Raw genomic sequence first — 19,170 nt, 5'->3', positions numbered from 1 at the left:
GCTAATTTTCTATATATGCTCTGGTCATGCCCCTCACTCTGCGCTTTATGGGAGGAAATTACAACTACTGTTGCGGCTGCCATTGAGAAACACTCACTCCCGGGCCAGTCTCCTGGGATGGTTTCCACATACATCTAAAACTAAGGTCACAAGCAAATTCTAGGACGTGGCATTCATCCTGGCCTATCAGGAAATCACGAGGAATTGAAAATCACTGGTGGGGTCCCTAGTAACTACATTGAGAAGGGAAATGTAGAAATGGGCAAGCTGCAAGGGTACGAGGTGGACACGTAGATTACAGCCTGAGCCTGGGACACACTAGTGGATAGTTTCATCGCTCCAGAATCTGACACTCCCATAGCCTCACCTGGGGGGTCGCTGACGTTCACTTCACATTTAGGCCCTCCGCGACAATATAAATATTCCAGATATGCCCAGAGCGTTTAAGAGTTCAGTCGCACAGAAAAGAGATGACCACCCTTTCTCAAGCGCTCTGCTTCTGTGCACTAAAGACACAACACTCATTGAGGACACGGATAACTATGTACTCACGAATGGGGGGAGGAGGGACAGAAATTGTATTCTGTGGGGATTAGTTATGAGACTGTATCAACGTTGATTTAGAGACTATCTCTTAAGTGCAAATATACTACTGTAAATGTGACCCCTGATCTGTAAAACCCCAATAGAATTTCTTTACAAAGAAGAAAGAGGCAACATGAATTAATACAATTGTCTAAGATCACACAATTTGGTCAAGGGGGAAGCCGGGGTTGATTGGGTTTTCTGGTTTCACATTGTGCAATTCAGCCACTAGATGTATATGCATCGTGTCCCCTATGTCCATCCCCCTCCACTGCCACCTTGCTGTTATCGATGTGGCTCTCCGTCATACCACAGACCAAAAACTGTTTGGCCCCTGTGAAAATGTTTGCGAGTACCCCTGGTATAAGAGGATTTTTTCTTTCTGTAGTTATTTTAATTATATATTTTAACATTGCTGGTCTCCTTTCACCTACATTAGCATTACATCTGTTTTATTGACAGAATACAATAATGCTTGTCTTTATACCATTCTTCAAATTGCATGACTTGTATCCTTTCACTGCTGACATCAGGCTACTTCTTTTCGTTCCCTTTTCCCTTTCCACTTTATGTTTTCTCTTTTCATTTTTTTTCTTTCCAGTAGCGAGGACCCAGTAATTGATTGCTTCTTAATTTTTTTTTTTTGGTTCTCCTGTGCTTTTTGTTTAGTATTCAAAAACAGTAGCTATGAATGGTGCATACATTTTTTAAATATGTTCCAGAATGGACGCCAGTGCATCCTATTCCCAGGCCAGATGCCTTTTGTCAATTGGTCTTGTTTGGAAAAAGCACAATTTAAGACAGCAGCTGTGGTTCATGCCGTCATCATTACTTCACTGCTAAGTGTGTGTCACAGCCTCCATCTTGGAATAGGGTTTCCTCAGAGAAACCTCATTTGAAGATGACCACTGTGGCGTGAACATGTCTTATGTTACAGCACCAAATAATATTTTTTTATTTAAAGGTTTTGAAATGTTAATGTTACACAAAATAAGTTGGTAATCGCGGTTGTAATTAACATTGGAACTCACTGGTACACTACTCTAGGCCCCCCTCAGTGCGTAAAAACTTTTAGATCTCCCAGTTTCATAGTCTTAAATCTAAGGTTTAAACATACAATACATACAAATGCACTCTTTACTACTATACTGTGGCATCTTCTGCATAATCATGGATTTCCTGCATTTGCTGAGTAATTCATCATCTGCTGCATAATTTCAGATTTTGGCTAAAAACAAGTCCGTTACTTAAACGGATCAAAAGTTACTAAATGGTTTGTTGACGCAGGGAAAGCCCTACGCAAATGTTGACCACCTTTCAATTTCCTATTGCTGTATTCCAGTGTTAAACTGCTACTAATGAACTGGAACCTTTGTTCAGACAGTTTTAACATATGCAAAAAATGCAGTAAGACTGTCACAATATATGTGCCACGTTATGCTGTATACTTTACCTTCTCTTACCACTTAATTTAGTCACCCCTGCCACATAATGTTATCCTCCTCTGTTACATAATTCCAGTGGCTCTGGCTATAGTTTGTGATTATTTGTTTAGCCTCAATGAACATTTCACATTGTTTCCAGTACCTTTTTAACAATGCGTGCAAGTTTAGTTTTAATGTCATATTTGAAAAGTCTTAAAGTGATTGTTTTCTTTTTATTTCTAGGTACCCTCCGAACGTAATGGAGAAAGTGCTTGACATGGCAAAAGGCATCAAAGTGGTTGATGCTCCCACCCATACTTTAAGAGATGATCTGGTTTCCAAGGTGAAGAAAAGAGGGATCTCAGATTCCAATGGTTAGCAAATAATAAATATAAAATTAATGATATGCAGTTGGTTATAGATTTGAGTATTGATTTGTGCTAACATTTGACTCTTGGAAACTAAGATTCTTAAGAATCGTGAAAATAAACTCCTACCCATCTTTTGTCACTGTCCATTATATGTGGGCCCTATTGAGAAGGGAAACTGAAACTGATATAGAAGACTCTGGCGCTTTGCTATAATTTGATACCAAGTTCCAGACATTTTTGTCATGCCTGCACTACTCGAGATTCTCCTTGGAAAGCTAGACAGGTGTTTACCTTAGCCCATTTCTCTTGAAATGTTTTCACAGTGGCATGGGCCCAAGGTTTTGCCTTCCAAGGTAGAGGAGCACTTGATGGCAGATTTGGATGCAGGGATGCTACTGTTTGAGATCAACTTTACTCTCTAAGCGTTTTACGGAGACCTAAACAATGGAGGGGTTTATTTGTTTGGCGTGAGTGCACTTCGAAACAAATTGTTGACCACATTCTCATACTGTTACATCCATTGCTTGTTTTTAGAGAGGTGTGTTGCAATTTTCTATTTTGTTTTTCTGAAAGTGTCATGTTCTCAAGTTACTACAACTATAAATGAAGTGAAGTTACACTTCTGTTCCAAGCGCACAGCATTGCTTGATTTTCGCACGTGAATATTTTCTGTTTTTAATTTCAAAATAATTATTCCAACTACTCCAAATATTTTTCCTTTATTTTGTTTATTCTTCTTGTCAAAACACACGTAAGATGGTGATGTTTTTATCACTTTATCTCATGCTGCAGATATGCCCATTCGGGACTTTTTCTGGGCAGCTTAGAATCCATCAAACATCCTCAGTCTTAAATGATGTTATACCCAATGCATTTCAAGCCTTTAGTGGCCCTTCGTCATGTGTTTACTACAAATAAAATAACAGTGCCATTAGCTTATGTGAATTTAAAAGTCTCTATATCTTCGCAAGCAATGTTGAAATCATACAAGAAACCATTTCCATATTTTACAGCTGACCTTGCACAGCGTTTCCCTCTACAAACTTAATTAAACGCTGCAAACAATGTAGCCCGAAGTGACCTTTACCAACCTTCATCTCCCCTCCTAAATTAACTGTCACCATAATCAAATGCAACAAGCACGATATTCCCCGCCATACACATAATGCTGCTCCATTTTAAATGCACAATGCTCTTTAAAACCAACTGAAACTAGCTTTCATACCTTCATGACTGGTTCAGATTTCCTCAACTTCCCATCATATTTTTCTCAACAGAGAAAGCAATTCACGTATTACTAGCTTTCCCCCTCTTTTAATTAGTTCAACTAAACTCCACCCCTAGTACTTAACCAATGCCAACGATCCATTTATTCAAAGATCGTCCTTCATCACTACAAACCCCACAATGCACCAGGGTGGAACACGTCTTCCAGGCTGCACGCGAGCAGTTTAAATCCAAAAATCCAATCGGCTTTGGAAAGAAGGATGAAATTGGTGTGCGCTGTATCGCTTTTTTTTACTCATGTTAGGCCACCTACGAATTGGTGCCATTTTTTACATGCACACGGTCCTTTCCTAAAGTTGCCTTCTCTTTGCTACATCAACCTTTGACACACAATTGCATTTGTGACTCTAAGACTAGTTTCTTCAAAACACTGGCCTTGTTGACCTGGAACGCTTCGTGAGCACACTATCACACTGCCTTGACATTTTCGGGGCATGGCCCTCATGTGCGTGACACAAATGTGTTTATTATTAAGACCATGTGGCGACACAGCCATAGGTGAAATATAAACAATGGCAGGCCGATTACAATCTCGGCCCGAGGCAAGGATACCATTTTCTATATATAACCTTTTATTTCCTAACATTATCTGAGGAGACGCTTCTGCCGGCTTCGAGGGGTCGCTGCATGCCGAAGCTTTTGCCTACTACCTGACTGACATCTCTGTGAGGGGTGTCCAGTTCGTGACCAAGACGGAGTTTCACACTCCTACCCATTAGGTAATGGGGTTCGATCATCCAGAAGGAGGTTTCTTGGCAAAACATACATTTACACCCTAGAAACATAGGTTGGGGGTTTGTTTTCTAGGAGTGCGCTACATAGTTATATTATTGATATATATATATATATATATATACACATATAAGTTGTCTCAACAAAATGGTGGAGCTATTTATTTTTGGTCACTGTTCTGACCTTCACTATGACATTCGGTTGCATCTATCACAGCCCACTTTCTCTATGCAAAAATCACTACTGTTCAAATAATATTGGAAACTCCCCTCTGCATATTCTTTGTAGATGTGTTTAGAAATTTGATTTTTGGCAGGCTAGGGCATGTGCCAAAGACGGGCAGAAACCACCACTCTAGTCAGGATAAGGGAGTTACACTCCTAAAATAACCCCATCTCACCTCCTTGATAGCTTGGCACGAGCAGTCAGGCTTATCTTAGAGGCAGTGTGTAAAGCATTTGCACATAACCAACAGTAATAGAGCGTAAGCAGTACAAAAGGACACCACACCAGTTTAGAAAAATATCCAATATTTTTATATACTTAAGACAAGACCATAGATAAAAATCCACAATACAGTACTTCAAAATTCACTTATCAAAATATGCGTTAAAAATTATGTCGATAGCTACGTCCGGGGCTATCACGGCGTCATGAGCAAACAAATCCAAACAGTTCTGGCTTACCGCGGGCCAGCTACGGTGTCGGGAAGATCCGCAAATAGTAAGTTTTAGAAATGCAGGGCGTTGGTGACCTCTCGTTAAGCTTCTGAAAACACTGCGCCCGCAGGCGTTTCTTCCGGAGGTCGGTGCAGGAGTCGTCTGGGCCCTTGAAGTCACACGAGAGTTGCAGGTCGATCTCCTTTCTGTTGGAGTCAGGAGCGCTGGCGTCGGCAGGTATCGCGTGCTGCAGTGCAAAGTGCAGCGTGCGGTGCCCTCAGGTCGCGGTGCGAGCTCTGGCGGCGTCAGATGGCGTCGTCGGTGAGACCAGGGTCGCGTTGCGAGATGAAGGCGGTGCTCGTCACGGTGCTTGCCGGTCACGATGCAAGCAGCGGCGCCGTTGTTGAAGCGCTGTTGTCGGCTGACGAACTGGAGCCGATGGCGCCGGCGTCGGTAGGCCAAGGCTGCGGTGCGTGATTAGGGCTGTGCGGCGTGTAACTTTGCGAGCGGTACCCTTGAATCACGGTGCAAGCAGTGGCATTTATATCTGCGTGGAGCGGCGGCGTCGGGGAGGCCAAGGCATCGTCGTGAAGCGAGGCGGTGCGAAGTGTGGTGCCCACAGGTCACGGTGAGAGCAGCGGGCTCGGTGGTGGCATCAGCAGGCGTGGTCCGTGAGACCAGTGTCATGTTGTGACGGTGCCCTCTGCGGTGCCTTCAGGACACAGTGTCGGCAGCGGCGTCGTAGACGTCGTCTTTCTTCTGTTGCAGCACAAAACACACAGTCGCCAGTGCTTAGGGTCAGAAGAGCTTGAAGTCTTTGCTGTTCCTGAGACTACTTGTACAGGAGGCAAGCTCTACATCAAGCCCTTGGAGAAACTCCCAAAAGTAGATTGCAGAAAGTTTAGTCCAGTCCTTTCACTGCCAAAGACCGAAGCAGCCACTTCAGGCCAACACAGCAAAGCACTAGTTCCTCCTCAAAGCTTTTCCAGCTCTTCTTGGCAGTGTCCTTGATCCAAAAGAGTTCTAAAGTTCATGGGTCGGGCCCCAGTATTTGTATCCAAAATTCTTTGATCCTCTAGGCAGAGGGTGTCTGTGCCCAGCCAGAATCAGTTCTGCCTTCTCTTGTGTGATTCCCTGGCAGGGGGTAGAGACGGCATTGTCAGACGCAGACCAGGCCCTTTGAGGTGCAAGGAGATCTCCTCCTCCTTCCCCCATCGCAGCCCAGGTCTATTCAGCCCTCTCCTGCTCCCCCAGCCTTCTGTCATCCAAAACCCAGACAGGCAATCCACATTCCAGCAGAGGCACACAGGATGACTGAGCAAGAAAATACCTACTTTCTAAAAGTGGTACTTTCAAACACAGAACATAAAAATCACCTTCACTAAAAGATGCATCTTTAGATTCTGAGTTCAGGCATTCTAAATGTTATTTTCCTACCTAGTTCCCAGGGCCAGTTATGTTTATATGATGTTATAAACAAACTTCCTATTCTGTCCTATGGGGAACAGGTAGCCGTGCAATAATGAAAAGCAAAATTGGGTGTAATTCACTATCAGTGCATGCCACACACACCAGGGCATACCTGGGCCTACCGTAGGGGTACCTGACATGTAAGAAAAGGGAAGGTTAGGTACTGGCAAGTGTGTGCAATGGCCAAGTCGACATGGCAGTTATCAACTGAGCGCAGACTTTGCAATGGCAGGTCTGTGTTACCTTCTTAAGGCTACTCACGTGGGTGGCACACTGCTGCTGTCGGCCCTAGATGGTCTTACCTGGATAAAGTGATCTCTCCCACACCTCTTGAAGTGTTCCTTATGTCTGTTTGGGACAGCTGGGAGCCCTGCGTAGATCTCAGGCTTCGACTTGCCCTGTCTAAACCTCAGGCTTTGACTACGTGGCTCAAAGAGACCTCCAGATTGTAGTAGGGGCGATCTCCCTGGAGACATCCAAGCACAGCTTCTCTTTGTACCCCTCTTCTGTTGGAGGGGCAGACCTGCACTTTCCCCAGAGTTAGAAGAGCAGCTGGGGCCAGTCTCAGACTGATGCTGCATACTCCGCTGTTCAATCGTGTCTCCACCCTAAGCATTGGGAACAAGGCAAATGCCCATCTGTCTTCATTTCTATCTAATCGTACCCAGCTAGTTAGTCTGGGTGACTTTAATTCTCCAGTCTTTTCACTTCCATGTGGAATTCCGCAAGGATCCTCGCTAAGTCCAACTCTGGTCAACATTTACGTCCCCGACTTAGCACGAATAATCAAATCGTTTGGACTGCGTCTTGTGTCATATGCGGACGACACCCAATCGGTGCTCACCGTTAATAAAAACGGGGACACAGTTTCGGCTAGCTTTCACAATGGCATGTTGGCCATTAGTACCTGGATGTCAAGGCATTGCTTTAAATTGAACTCATCCAAGACAGAAGTTATGGTCTTTGGAAATGTATCCCCGGAGTGTTCTGCGGGCTGGTGGGCAAATAAATTGGGATCACACCCAATCCTGATCACTAAAGCCAGGAACCTAGGTGTCACGCTAGATGATAAGCTATCTTTTAAACATCATACTAACGCAGTGGTCTCCTTATCCTTTTATGTCCTAAGAATGATAAAGAAATTGCTGCCGTTCATCCCGACTGGTACCAGGAGAAAGCTAATTTCCGCCCTGATTATGTCTTCAGGAAACAAATAAAAACTTGACTTTTCAAGTAATAGGTTTTCTTTCCTACCTTCAGCCTTACCTTCTGCAGCACATAGCACCGAGACACCTATGGGTATTTGCGCTCTTTAGAAGTTGTTTAAATAAATAAATAAACAGAGCAATACTGTGGTAGTGCCCCTATTTTTTATCCTGCTGAGGATCCTGGAGGATCACTCTCTGTAGTGATGGGAAAGGCCAAAGTGAAGGCAGCCGGAGTCCCATCTGATCGGGGAGATAATGTGTTCAAACAACAGCAAGAAGCACCTGTTGTGGTGGACCCTGTACAGCAGCAATTGGCCAGGATACTCAAAGCAATAGCAGATAATAAGGCCACCCTACACCAAGATAATAGTACTGTGTTAGTGGATTTGGGACTACTTCGAACTGAACATCGTAAACTAGCAGAGAGAGTGAAGGTTGCAGAGACCTCCATCGCAGACCTGAATCCAGCAGAACCATCTTTGACACATCAGGTAGCAGAGCTCACTGAACAAGTCCGCACACTGGAACACAGGGCAGAAGATGCCAAAGTACCCAATAACAGAAATAACAGAGTGGTTGGGCTTCCAGAAGGGACCTAATGTTAAGACATGATAGCTTTCCTTGAACTTTGTCTCAGCACTGTGGTGCTCCAGAAGACCTCTCGACTTTTTATACTCTTAAGCGGGCACACCGGGTCCCTGCCCGTCCATCCGCGTTTGGTCGTCCACCGTGTCCAGTGGTGGTGAGACTCCTGCATTTTAGAGACATTGATACCCTCCTACAGAGGGCGAGAACAGATGACCCTTTCGTGATAGATAATAGCAAGGTATCAGTTTTCCCTGACTACATGCCTGAAGTCTAGCAGCGGCGGGCCTCGTTCCTCGAATTCAATAGGGCGCTATGCGAAGAGGGCTTGCAATATTCCCTAAGGTTCCTTGTTAAGCTTCACATAATGCTGGATGGGAAAACTAATTTTCGCGATGATCTTGGGGCAGCCTGGGAGTGGCTTGAAACCTACAAATCGAAGACTGGCACTGCTGCCACGGGCCAGGATCTCCACTTCAGGAAGAGGGCCCGTAAAAGTTCCAAACTGAGACTATCTAAGAAACCGAGCCCATCTCAAACAGAGAAAGAAAGAGCTGCTGCACTCCAACCTCTGGCTAAAATCATGAAACCTAGAGAACTGCCTTGGAGGCTGGCTCACCCTCTGTGAAGGGAACAGGGGACTCCGACTCCTCCAGAGCAGCTAGTGTCCTGCTGCCAATAGTCACCCCAAGAATAGCAGATGATCTTTGAACAATAGGGCTCTCCTAGGTGGAGTCGCCCATCGGGGTGATATGGAACGCTCTATTGATATCGGAAGTAGATGGGCAGGAAGTTACTGGTGTCCAGGCTGGCGCGGGCTGATCCGAGAACTGCTGCTTGTGAGCTGTAGCCCACCCCTACGTAAAAGACTGTGCCTATGGCTGGTTGCGGTCTACTGTTGAGTCTAATGCTTTGCTTGCAATGTCAGCAGCTGGTCATTATCAGACTGTTCTGGGGAAGAGTGTTCTTGTCTGCAGGTGTATTTTTTTAATTGTTTTGTTCTGTTGCAGGGGAGGTACTAGATCCTTTCTCCAGGATGGTGGGTGGGGGGGGTGGGAGGGGGTGGGGGGGTTGGCGGTGTAGGGTGAAGTGGGTGGAGCTCGGGGTTTAGTTCCTGACAAAGGCACCCACTCATTACAAACTGAAATTCCTGACATGGAATATTGGAGGGATGGTGTCAGCTGCTAAGAGGAATGACGTGCATAGATGTCTACGGAGAAGGGTGCATATAGCCCTACTGCAAGAAAGACATCTTATACAAAGTGAATTGGAGAAATTGCTCAGATGATGGAGGGGACAGGTATTTGCGACCACTTATTCTGCGTATGCTAGGGAATGTTAATCTGGGTAAGGGCGGAAGTACCCTTCGAACCCTTTCATACCTTTTTGGATAAAGAGGGCAGATGCATGTTGCTGAAGGGGAGATTGCTTGATCGTGAGATTACTTTTAGCACTGTGTATACCCCAAATCAAGACCAGATGCTCTTCCTGGCAGATATGATTGGGGGGGGTTGATTTTAATAGTGTATTTGACACCACACTACATCGTTGAATTTTAACGGGGTAAAGCCATGTAAAACTACCCGACCTGGGTCCGTAATACAGTACACTATAGTGGTGGTCGTGGTAGTATTTTTTTAGACAAACAATGGAAAAGCATTCACCACTTATAACTTCAGTACGATGCTCAAAATCAGGAAATTAATTGCAAAATTAGACAGGCATTGAATGCAATATAAAGTCAAAGCATTAATGATTTGCAACACTGTTGCTCCAATCAATAGTAGTGAAATCAATATTTACAGTGCTTTTGTTGTGAAGGAAAGGAAGGGTAGGGTAGATGGTTGTGAGTTTGTGGGTGAGGGACAGGGTAAAGGTATAGTGACATTTACACATTTATTAACCCCTTGCGTGCGGGGCGTATTCCCCGCCTGTGCTGACTCCGCCTTGCGCGGGCGGAGTCATGACGGAACGGTTCCGTCATCAGCACAGCTCAGCCGATGCTGATGACGGAACCGTTCTGTCATCAGCATGGAAGGGGTTAATACATAGAATTAAACCTTTCCAGCCTAGCATAGGTCAATTGTTCCCATATGTAAGCATAGCTCAAAATGACACTTTGTTCTTATTAGTCAGTCCTTTGAACTTGTGATTAGGTTGTAGATTGTCTACGTTTCGACCCCTAGATTTAGAAGGTGAATTAATCCTCACGTTGGGGTCTTCATCAGGAAACTGGGAAGAGCTCCTAAGAATAATCGAAAATAGGGTCAGTGTAGTGGTGGTATGCACGTAAAGGGTAAATGCTAGGAGAGTTTAGTTAACTATTACCTACTTGCAGAGGGAAGTACGGTCAGTGTGCATTCACGTGTGGGCTATCAAGTAGCTCCTGAGATCTAAAGGAAAGAAAATATATCAATGTAAAATGTCAACAGTGGTGGTGGGACATCTCACTCACTGGACTCAATTAGGACAACCGAGTGGAAACTCACTAGGTAGATGAGGTTGCTGACTGGGTGATGAATCTCTCACAGCAAATAATGAATCCAAAACAGTATCTGTTACAAGGAGAGGGGGGTCAATTAGGAAGAATTGCGGGTTTAAACATGAATGAAAAACAAGTTAAAAAAGAAACTAACTAACAGGCTCTGGATCGTCCCTGTGTGGTCCCAAGGGGTAAGAGAAACTGATTTAAACAATGGAAGGGTTGGCAGTCCCTGAGCGGTTAAGTCATTCTATGAATGAGGCTACTGGGGGCGCCTATCCGAACAGTGATAGTATGATTAAAATAGTTGCTGGGCTCTGCAATTAACCGGACGTCCGTGCGAACATGATCGCTACGTCCCGTAAACCAATAAATGGTATAGGATGCAATTGAACAGAATGGACACATCTGTGTCGTGGAATCATTCTATGACAAAAAGAAAAGCTGCTTGAATGAAATTGTCTATGCGCTGCTGCCCGTGTGAAGGGAGGACGGTTAAAACACTGATGCAAAATTGCAGGTAATGGAACTGTCTGTACGGTCCGCTCGTGAAGCACAGTGCGCTCATACTGTGTCGATATACGCAAATGCTGAATGAATAATTAAGGAAAAGGGTCTGCGGACTACTACTCGTCATACAATAGTGAGAGAGTGTGTGCTTTAAAGCAGGGAAAGACTGCCGGGCATGGCAAGCCTGACACTCGTGCTTACCTCTCTGACAGCGCCCGGCTCTGAAATGAGCTCGACAGACAAGTCTCACGCATCTTGTAGTAAGAGACAAGGCGCATGTGCACCGCGAGGTGCAGCCGGTGGATGATTCCCGAGGGCTCGTCAGAGGACGACCAACGGTAGGAGAAAGGGTGGGTAAAAAGTCATGGTAAAACCATTGTTTTAGGACAAATGTAAAATCTACTGAGGCGGTTTGTCTAATGTACAAACACTTATTGAATTTTTAATTTTTTTTAAATTCAGAGAACGGGGGAACATGACGGCCGGAAGCTAACGTCCGTGACGGAGCTCCTCCCCCTGACTATGGAGACTATGGCGTTTTGAGCCTGACAGCAGCTTGTCGGTCTCTCTATGATTGTGGTGCTTTTTGGTGCGCTTTCTGCATTTCTGTTCGGCGTTTTTGTACAGTGGAGGAGAGGGAGCAGGGCGCAAGAGGTATTTTTTTCTTATTCTTCTCTGGGTCCTGAGGCTCCGACGACGATGGGTGATTCTTTCCCTGTGCACGCTGCATACGCCGTAGCTGACCTGGACCTGCCGACCTAGACTAGACACCTGTAAACTGTAAGCTGGACCCCTTTCAGTTTCTGCCTGCGGAAGTCTTTCTTTACGTCAGGGGGGGCTTCGCTAATTTTAGAGGCTTTCTACAGCTTCCTGCTGTTGTTATGAGTGTGGGGAAATACGGATGGTTTTGTACGAACGGAGCGGCCACCTTTTAGCGCCGGCTTGGCTCAGAGAACTATGTGCTGCTCGATTGTGGTGGAAAAACACAAGTAGGTTGATCAGACCCGTCTATGGAGTGGGGGCGGTGACTGTGGACCAGGTGAAAACCCCTCGTGCGTACCTTTATAGCTATCCTACATTCGAAGTGCTGCTAGATTTCTTGTTAAAGGCTGGTGAGGTTCAGGATTATAAGAAGGCAGAAGCCTGGAATCAGAATGAGAATGAGGAAAGTGTCAACCTAAATATAATAAGTTCCGACACTGGAGACGAATATAAGCCGTTTCCTGCTAGTGGGTGTCTCCGTCCTGGTCTCTGCTGTTATAGAAGGAAGAAGTTTTGTATGGAGACAGAAGCCGTTATTGCAGCGGTTAGTGGCCTCGAAGTTCCTGCATCAGAATTGGGCTCGGTAAATGAACCAGTACTAGATAAAAGGAAAATACACCAAACAAGAGTCACCCGCTATACGCTAAGAAATCTCGCAGCCAATTTAACTCCTGCTCCACAAAACTTATCGAATGAAATTCCATCCATTTCTCCACCAATAATTCAGGCTAAGCTTACTTCACATAAAGGGAAAGGAAAGGGGGCGCATTCTAGAGCAGATACTCCCCCTGAAAAAAGGAAGAGGAAAGCTAAAGTTGGCACCTCTGCTTCAGCGAGAATCACTCCATCGCTGAAATCCTACTATAAGGTCCTCTCCTCTTCTGGTACTTAAAAGTCAAAAACAATGGCAGCAATTAGTACTCCACCTATTCAATTTGAACTTGAAGCCAATAACGGCACGCCTACTGTAAGCAAAACACAGGCGGATATAGTATTGGCATTGAACACTGAGGGTGAACCTTTTAAATCAGATCACATGACACAGATGTTATCATCACCATTAGAGGATACTGCAATTGAACTTTCCAATAGCTTTTCTGCCCTAGATAGATCAAGGTGAGCAGGACACAGCTGTGAGAGATCCAGGAGATTCCAAGAATGATTCATCTAACCAAGAGGAGGTCGGCAGACCTCCTAACCCAGAGAGTACAGGCCCACTTAACAGTGATTCATCCGCTGGTCAAATCCCCCAGATAGATTCTATTCCGGGGTCTTTTGCAGCCATTCTATTGGGCCTGAGGGAGGACATAGGAAAGCGCTTCTCTATATCAGAGTCAAACCAGATGGCCATTCAGGCCTCGTGTGAGGCCGTGGCCAAAAAGGTAGAGGAGGTCACCTTAAGGACTGACGCCCTGGAAGCAGAGCTCCCTAAGATTAAAGAAGCAATTGCCGCTTCCTCAGTTGCCATGGATAAATTAGCTCAATAGAATCGAGAAATGCAGGATGCCAAATGGCAGAACAAATATAGGCCGGCCAGAGGCTACTGGTCATGTCTGGTTTATAATGGTCTCTGCACATATTCACATATGCTATGATCACCATGGTCATGCGCTATGTGTACTGTACCATCTGCACTGCACCGTGTGCACAGGTTGTTTGGACATCCGTTATGTATTCTGGATAATGCATCCGTTCTAGCCGCCTTTGTTAAAACTGTACCGCCTGAACAGGCTGCTACCCCCCGCGTGTGGTGTTTCACACTAGCACGGGATTCAATAACATTTCAGGAATTTCATCACTGTAACATTTTCTCCGCTCTAGTCTTCTCTGAGACGTCCTCCTATCCTCACTACAGCGCGGCCACCGATTGGCCACGCGCTCCCACGCAGGCCCCGCCCACCCAGGAAACGCGAGCGTCCTCTCTTTCTGTCCATATTATCCCGGCACCGGTCTCAGCCCTTCATCCACGAGACCCTGTTCCCGAGGGTAGTAGCGGGTACCAAGCGGGTGCTTGATGCTGAGGGCGTAAGTGCTTGAAACACCATGGAATCGCTACCAGCTAAGTAGTTTGCTTCCCTTTTCGCGCATTTGATGTAGTCTAACCCCTGTGTTCCCCTCCTCCCCTAGGGTGTGCCAATTACGTCACCACCCCCTCCCGAGGTCTATGGTGTGATAGAATCTCACCTGTCAAGTGAGAACCCTTTTTTAATAAGTTTTTATTTTTTGTTGTAACTTCGCCTGCACTAAACAGAGTTCACTGGCCTTTGGCCCATTGATCCTTCACTTGCTCCCACGCGCTATACCAAGCGCAGTTCCGGATGTGTAGGGCTAGTATTAGGTGATCACTTATAGCTCACTGGCTGCAGGCGCTCTCATACACACACGCGCCTCGATGGGCGCATCCTTGTGCCTATCGATCAGAGCCTAGTCCATCGATTAAGGCATTATAGGTCTGCTGTACACTACCGCAGACCTGCACATACCCACAGGCGGAGCCCCGAATTTACCACTAGTCCCCCATGTTAGAATGTGGGGTTGGTATCACCAGAGCACAGAGTCACTGTTGACAATTGACACACCTCTGATTTAAGATATCTAATTGTTTGTATGTCTTTTTCATGTGTGTCTGTCTCCCTTTCCTCCACAGGTGCATTTTAATTTTTGCGTGGTCTCCAAAATTGCGAGTACCTATCATTTTGTTGCACTTTTTTGACATAACTTTTTACTTTCACGTCCTTTTGTAGGGTGGGCCTTAGCGTGTCCATACCACCGGGGTTTAGTACACTATAGGTCCTGATGAATGCCAGGTAAAAAACACCAACATTGGCAGAAACATGTTGACCAGCACGTAAATCTATAGGAAACAAGCCATTCAATCTATTTGGCTCAGTTTTCTTACACATATTTTAATATGTCCTATTGATCAGGCAATAAAGGAATTTTTTGATACAATGAAGACATTTTTAACCTCACCAATTACACTTCCTTTATTCACCTATACAACCACCTAGCCACTCACGACTTCACATTACCCACTCCGCAGTAAATCTGGAGTTGAAGCACACTGGGGTGGCACTCGGCCACTCCCAGTGGGGCCCAATGATGAAGCATGCCACCGACTAGGTCGGTGAGTGAGGGCTTTCTAAAACACCAAATGGGTGTTGTTTTTCTCTTAGTGCTCTGAATCTCGCCTTCCCGATGAGCCTTCTCCCTACCTCTCTCCTTGTTGATACCTATAATAGAGAAGCCGTGCTACCACCGGGCGGGAGGGCCACCCCACCTGTTAACCGATGAGCCCTTTCAAGAGTGAAAAACTGTGTGAGATGGCCCAGGGCTACTCTGACGAGGAGCCAATCCTCCAGGTAAGTTACCATGTCCGGTACTTCTGTTCCCTTGGGAATTCCCATCACTCTTTTATTATGAGATAATCCTCAGCCCTTGATTCAAAGGTAGTCGCCCTGGTTGCGAGCTCATCTATTTTACAAGACGTTGCCTTTTGGTCCGGTTTGACCTCTTGTTAGACGGACCGGGAGGGTCGGCCGAGGTTACGGGGAGAGGTCTCCAGGGAGAGCCGTCTCCAACGACTGTACAGATAAGCAACTTCCCCCCCACAGACGGACACCACACAAGGTTGAAGGTTAACGAGACTTTATATGCAATTCTTAGGTTACGATGATGGATACAAGGAGGTCTGGACTCAGGGGTCCCCTCGGTTCTAGTCTCTGGTTTAGGAAAGGGGTAGCGGGACAGTCTTTGTTACCAACGAGTGGAAAATAGCTCTCAATCCTCGAGCTCGGCGTTCTAGATGATCGGGCCGCGGCGGAGCCAGGCAGGTCCCGAGATGGACGAAGGAAAACGACGGTCCGCGGCGGAGCCTGCAGGTCCCGGTGAAGATGGCGGTTACAACGGTCCGCGGCCACGCCAGCAGGTCCCGACGACGATGAAGGTGATGAAGATTACGACGGCTGTGGCAGCGCCAACAGGCAGGACGATGGTGCACAAGACAGAGCTACGGCAGCGCCAGTAGTCCGTCCAGGATGAGTTCCTCTTTACGTCTCTCGACTCCAAGATACAACTGCCTTCCTGCTCTGGAGCTGCCCCAGTTATAGGGCTGGCGTGCTTTGATGTCCGGACCCTCGCACTTGGAGGTCGGGAGGTCCGGGATGAGGGAGTCCAGACACCCAGCAGGGGGGTGGAGCCAGCGCCCGGGGAGGCGATGGGCGAGCGGCACTTGGTGGGGGAGAGCCATCGGCACCTCTTTCTCCCATTGACTTGCCAAGTAGCCCGCTCACCTCCTGGGTGGAGGGTAGTGCCGGAATGTCTGAGGCCGGCCCAGGCCCAGGGTTGAGGTCGATCGGGGGCCAGGCGGCCTCGTGGTGGAGTGTCCAAGATGGCGCCCCAGGCTGGGCGCGTGGGCCGGCAGTGGATCGGACCCACGAGGTCGACATGCTCGAGGGCAGGGGTCCCTGAGGGGACGGAGGACGTGCAATGGTGGTGTGTGGTACTTGCGGGACTGGACTCAGGCCTGGTTGGGCCGGGGGAGAGCGGCCCTTCATGTGGCCTGTCCAACATGCGTCCCCCCCAGCTGAAGGCGGGGAGAGTTACCCATCCTCTTGGGGACTCTCCTCGTCGAGGCGGAAAAACCGGGACAGGCCATCCGCGTTGGCGTGATCTGGCCCAGGCCGGTGTTCGACTGTGAAGTCCATACCTTGCAAGGAGATGGACCAGCGTAGCAACTTTGGGTTCTCCCCCCGCATATGCATCAGCCACTGCAGGGGTCGGTGGTCGGTCTGCACCCGAAAGTGGGTGCCAAAAAGGTAGGGCCGGAGCTTCTTGAGGGCCCATACCACAGCGAAGGCTTCCCTCTCTATCGTGCTCCAGCGTTGCTCCCGTGGTAGGAGTCTCCGGCTGATGAAGGCCACCGGTTGATCAAGGCCTTCGGTATTCACTTGAGACAGGACTGCCCCAATGCCCTGGTCGGAGGCGTCCGTCTGGACGACGAACTCCCGGCTGTAGTCTGGGGCCTGGAGCACAGGGGCGGAACACATGGCGGCCTTCAATTGTTCAAATGCAGTTTGACACTCTGGGGTCCAGGTGACTTTCTTGGGCTGGTTCTTTGACGTGAGTTCTGTGAGGGGCCCCACTATGGTACCATAGTCTTTCACGAACCTTCGGTAATAGCCCGTGAGGCCCAGGAAGGCTCGTACCTCGGTTTGGGTGATGGGGGGCTGCCAAGCCTGGATGGCGGCAATTTTCAGCTGTAGAGGGGCCACTAGGCCGCTTCCCACCTGGTGTCCGAGGTAGGTTACAGACCCTTGCCCAATTTGACACTTGCTGGCCTTGATCGTGAGGCCAGCTCGCTGAAGGGCTTGCAGCACTGCTCGGAGGTGGTGGAGGTGCTCGGTCCAATGGTGGCTGTATACAGCGATGTCGTCTAGGTAGGCGGCGCTGAATCCTTCGAGCCCCGCCAGGACCTGATTGACGAGCCGTTGGAATGTTGCTGGGGCATTCTTCATGCCGAAGGGCATGACCGTGAAATGGTAATGGCCATCGGGGGTGGAGAAGGCAGAACGTTCTTGCGCCCGGGGTGTGAGGCCGATCTGCCAATAGCCTGCTGTCAGGTCGAAGATGCTGAGGTAGCGGGCAGCTCCCATTCGGTCGACTAGTTCATCTGCCCGGGGGATGGGATGCGCGTCTGTTCTGGTGACCGCATTCAAGCCCCGGTAGTCGACGCAGAACCGGAGTTCTGGTGTGGTGCCGGGGGCAGCTGCTTTGGGGACCAGTACGACAGGGCTGGCCCAGGGACTGTCTGAGGGCTCGATGACCCCGAGCGTGAGCATCTTGGCTATTTCTTCCTGGATGCAGGCCCGTACCCGGTCTGGCACGCGGTAGGCCCGGTGGCGGATAGGGGGGCTGTCCCCGGTGTCCACATCGTGCACACACCAGGAAGTGACACCTGGGGTGAGGGAGAACAGGCTGGCGAACTGTGATAGGAGGGCTTGACACTCTTGGCGTTGTTCTCTGGTGAGGGCCTCTGAGAGCCGGACCCCATCCACGGAGCCGTCTTGCTCTTGAGTCCGTAGGAGGTCAGGGAGAGGCTCGGAGTCTTCTTCAACCCCAGTGTCTGTGGCCATCAGGAGGCTGAGCTCTGTTCGCACAAAGTGGGGCTTTAGTCTGTTAGCGTGGAGGACCCGGAGAGGGTTCCGGGAGGATTCCATGTCGATGAGATAGGTGGCAGGACCCTTGCGCTCTATTACTTTGAAGGGCCCCGTCCATTTGTCTTGTAGGGCGCATGGCTCAGTGGGGGACATCACCCATACCTGTTGGCCAGGTTCGAATTCAATGGATGAGGCATTCTGGTCATACCATTTTTTCATGTCCTCTTGACTGGCCTCTAGGTTGGCCTTCGCTAGTTCTCTGAACCGCCGGGTCTGGTTGCGGAGGGTGAGGAGGTACCGGAAGACATCTGGAGGGTTCTTTAACGGAGGCATCTCCCAGCCTTCTTTGACGAGACTGAGCGGCCCTCGCACTGGGTGTCCATATAGCAGTTCAAACGGGCTGAAGCCCAGGGATTTCTGGGGGACCTCTCGATACGCGAAGAGGAGGCACGGCAGCAGCACATCCCACTGGCGACGGAGGGGCTCTTCCAACCCCCCGATCATTCCCTTTAGCGTGCGGTTGAACCGCTCAACGAGTCCGTTCCCTTGAGGGTGATAGGGGGTTGTGAATCGGTAGGTAACCCCGCACTGTTGCCAGAGGGACTTCATGTATTTGGAAATAAAGTTCGTGCCTCTGTCGCTGACGACTTCTCGGGGGAAGCCCACACGGGAGAAGATCCCCATCAGGGCCCGGCCGACTACCGGGGCTGTCACAGTTCGCAGAGGAACAGCCTCAGGGTAGCGGGTGGCGTGGTCCACTAGCACCAAGATGAATCGATGGCCTTGTTTTGTGCGTGGGTCCAAGGGCCCCACAATGTCTATTACGACTCTCTCAAACGGGGTAGTGACCACGGGAAAAGGTTGCAGGGGGGCCTTTAGTTTGCGGCCGCTCTTTCCACTGGCTTGGCACGTGGGGCAAGATCGGCAATGCTGGTGC

The 19,170-nt window shown here is 48.2% G+C and overlaps 1 protein-coding gene across 6 annotated transcripts in view; it reads left to right on the top strand.

The window, feature by feature from the left end:
* The window catches only part of LOC147659193 (uncharacterized), a 122,818-nt gene that overhangs the window by 83,338 nt on the left and 20,310 nt on the right, over window positions 1-19,170 (top strand). For 3 of the 6 annotated variants that reach the window (XM_086951907.1, XM_086951909.1, XM_086951908.1), the window contains one exon: window positions 2,253-2,352. Coding sequence is in view for 3 of the 6 variants with exons in the window: in XM_086951904.1 (XP_086808030.1) it covers window positions 2,253-2,383 (131 nt within the window). In the remaining 3 variants the exon portion in view is untranslated. Of the gene's footprint in view, window positions 1-2,252; window positions 2,384-19,170 lie in introns of all 6 variants that reach the window. The other 3 variants (XM_086951904.1, XM_086951905.1, XM_086951906.1) reach the window with 1 other exon arrangement.

The sequence above is a fragment of the Lissotriton vulgaris genome, unplaced genomic scaffold (genome assembly GCF_964263255.1).
Source record: "Lissotriton vulgaris unplaced genomic scaffold, aLisVul1.2 SCAFFOLD_2926, whole genome shotgun sequence".
In the NCBI taxonomy this organism is placed as follows: domain Eukaryota; kingdom Metazoa; phylum Chordata; class Amphibia; order Caudata; family Salamandridae; genus Lissotriton; species Lissotriton vulgaris.
The sequence above is the reverse complement of the archived record's forward strand: the minus strand, read 5'-3'. Positions and strand labels throughout refer to the sequence as shown.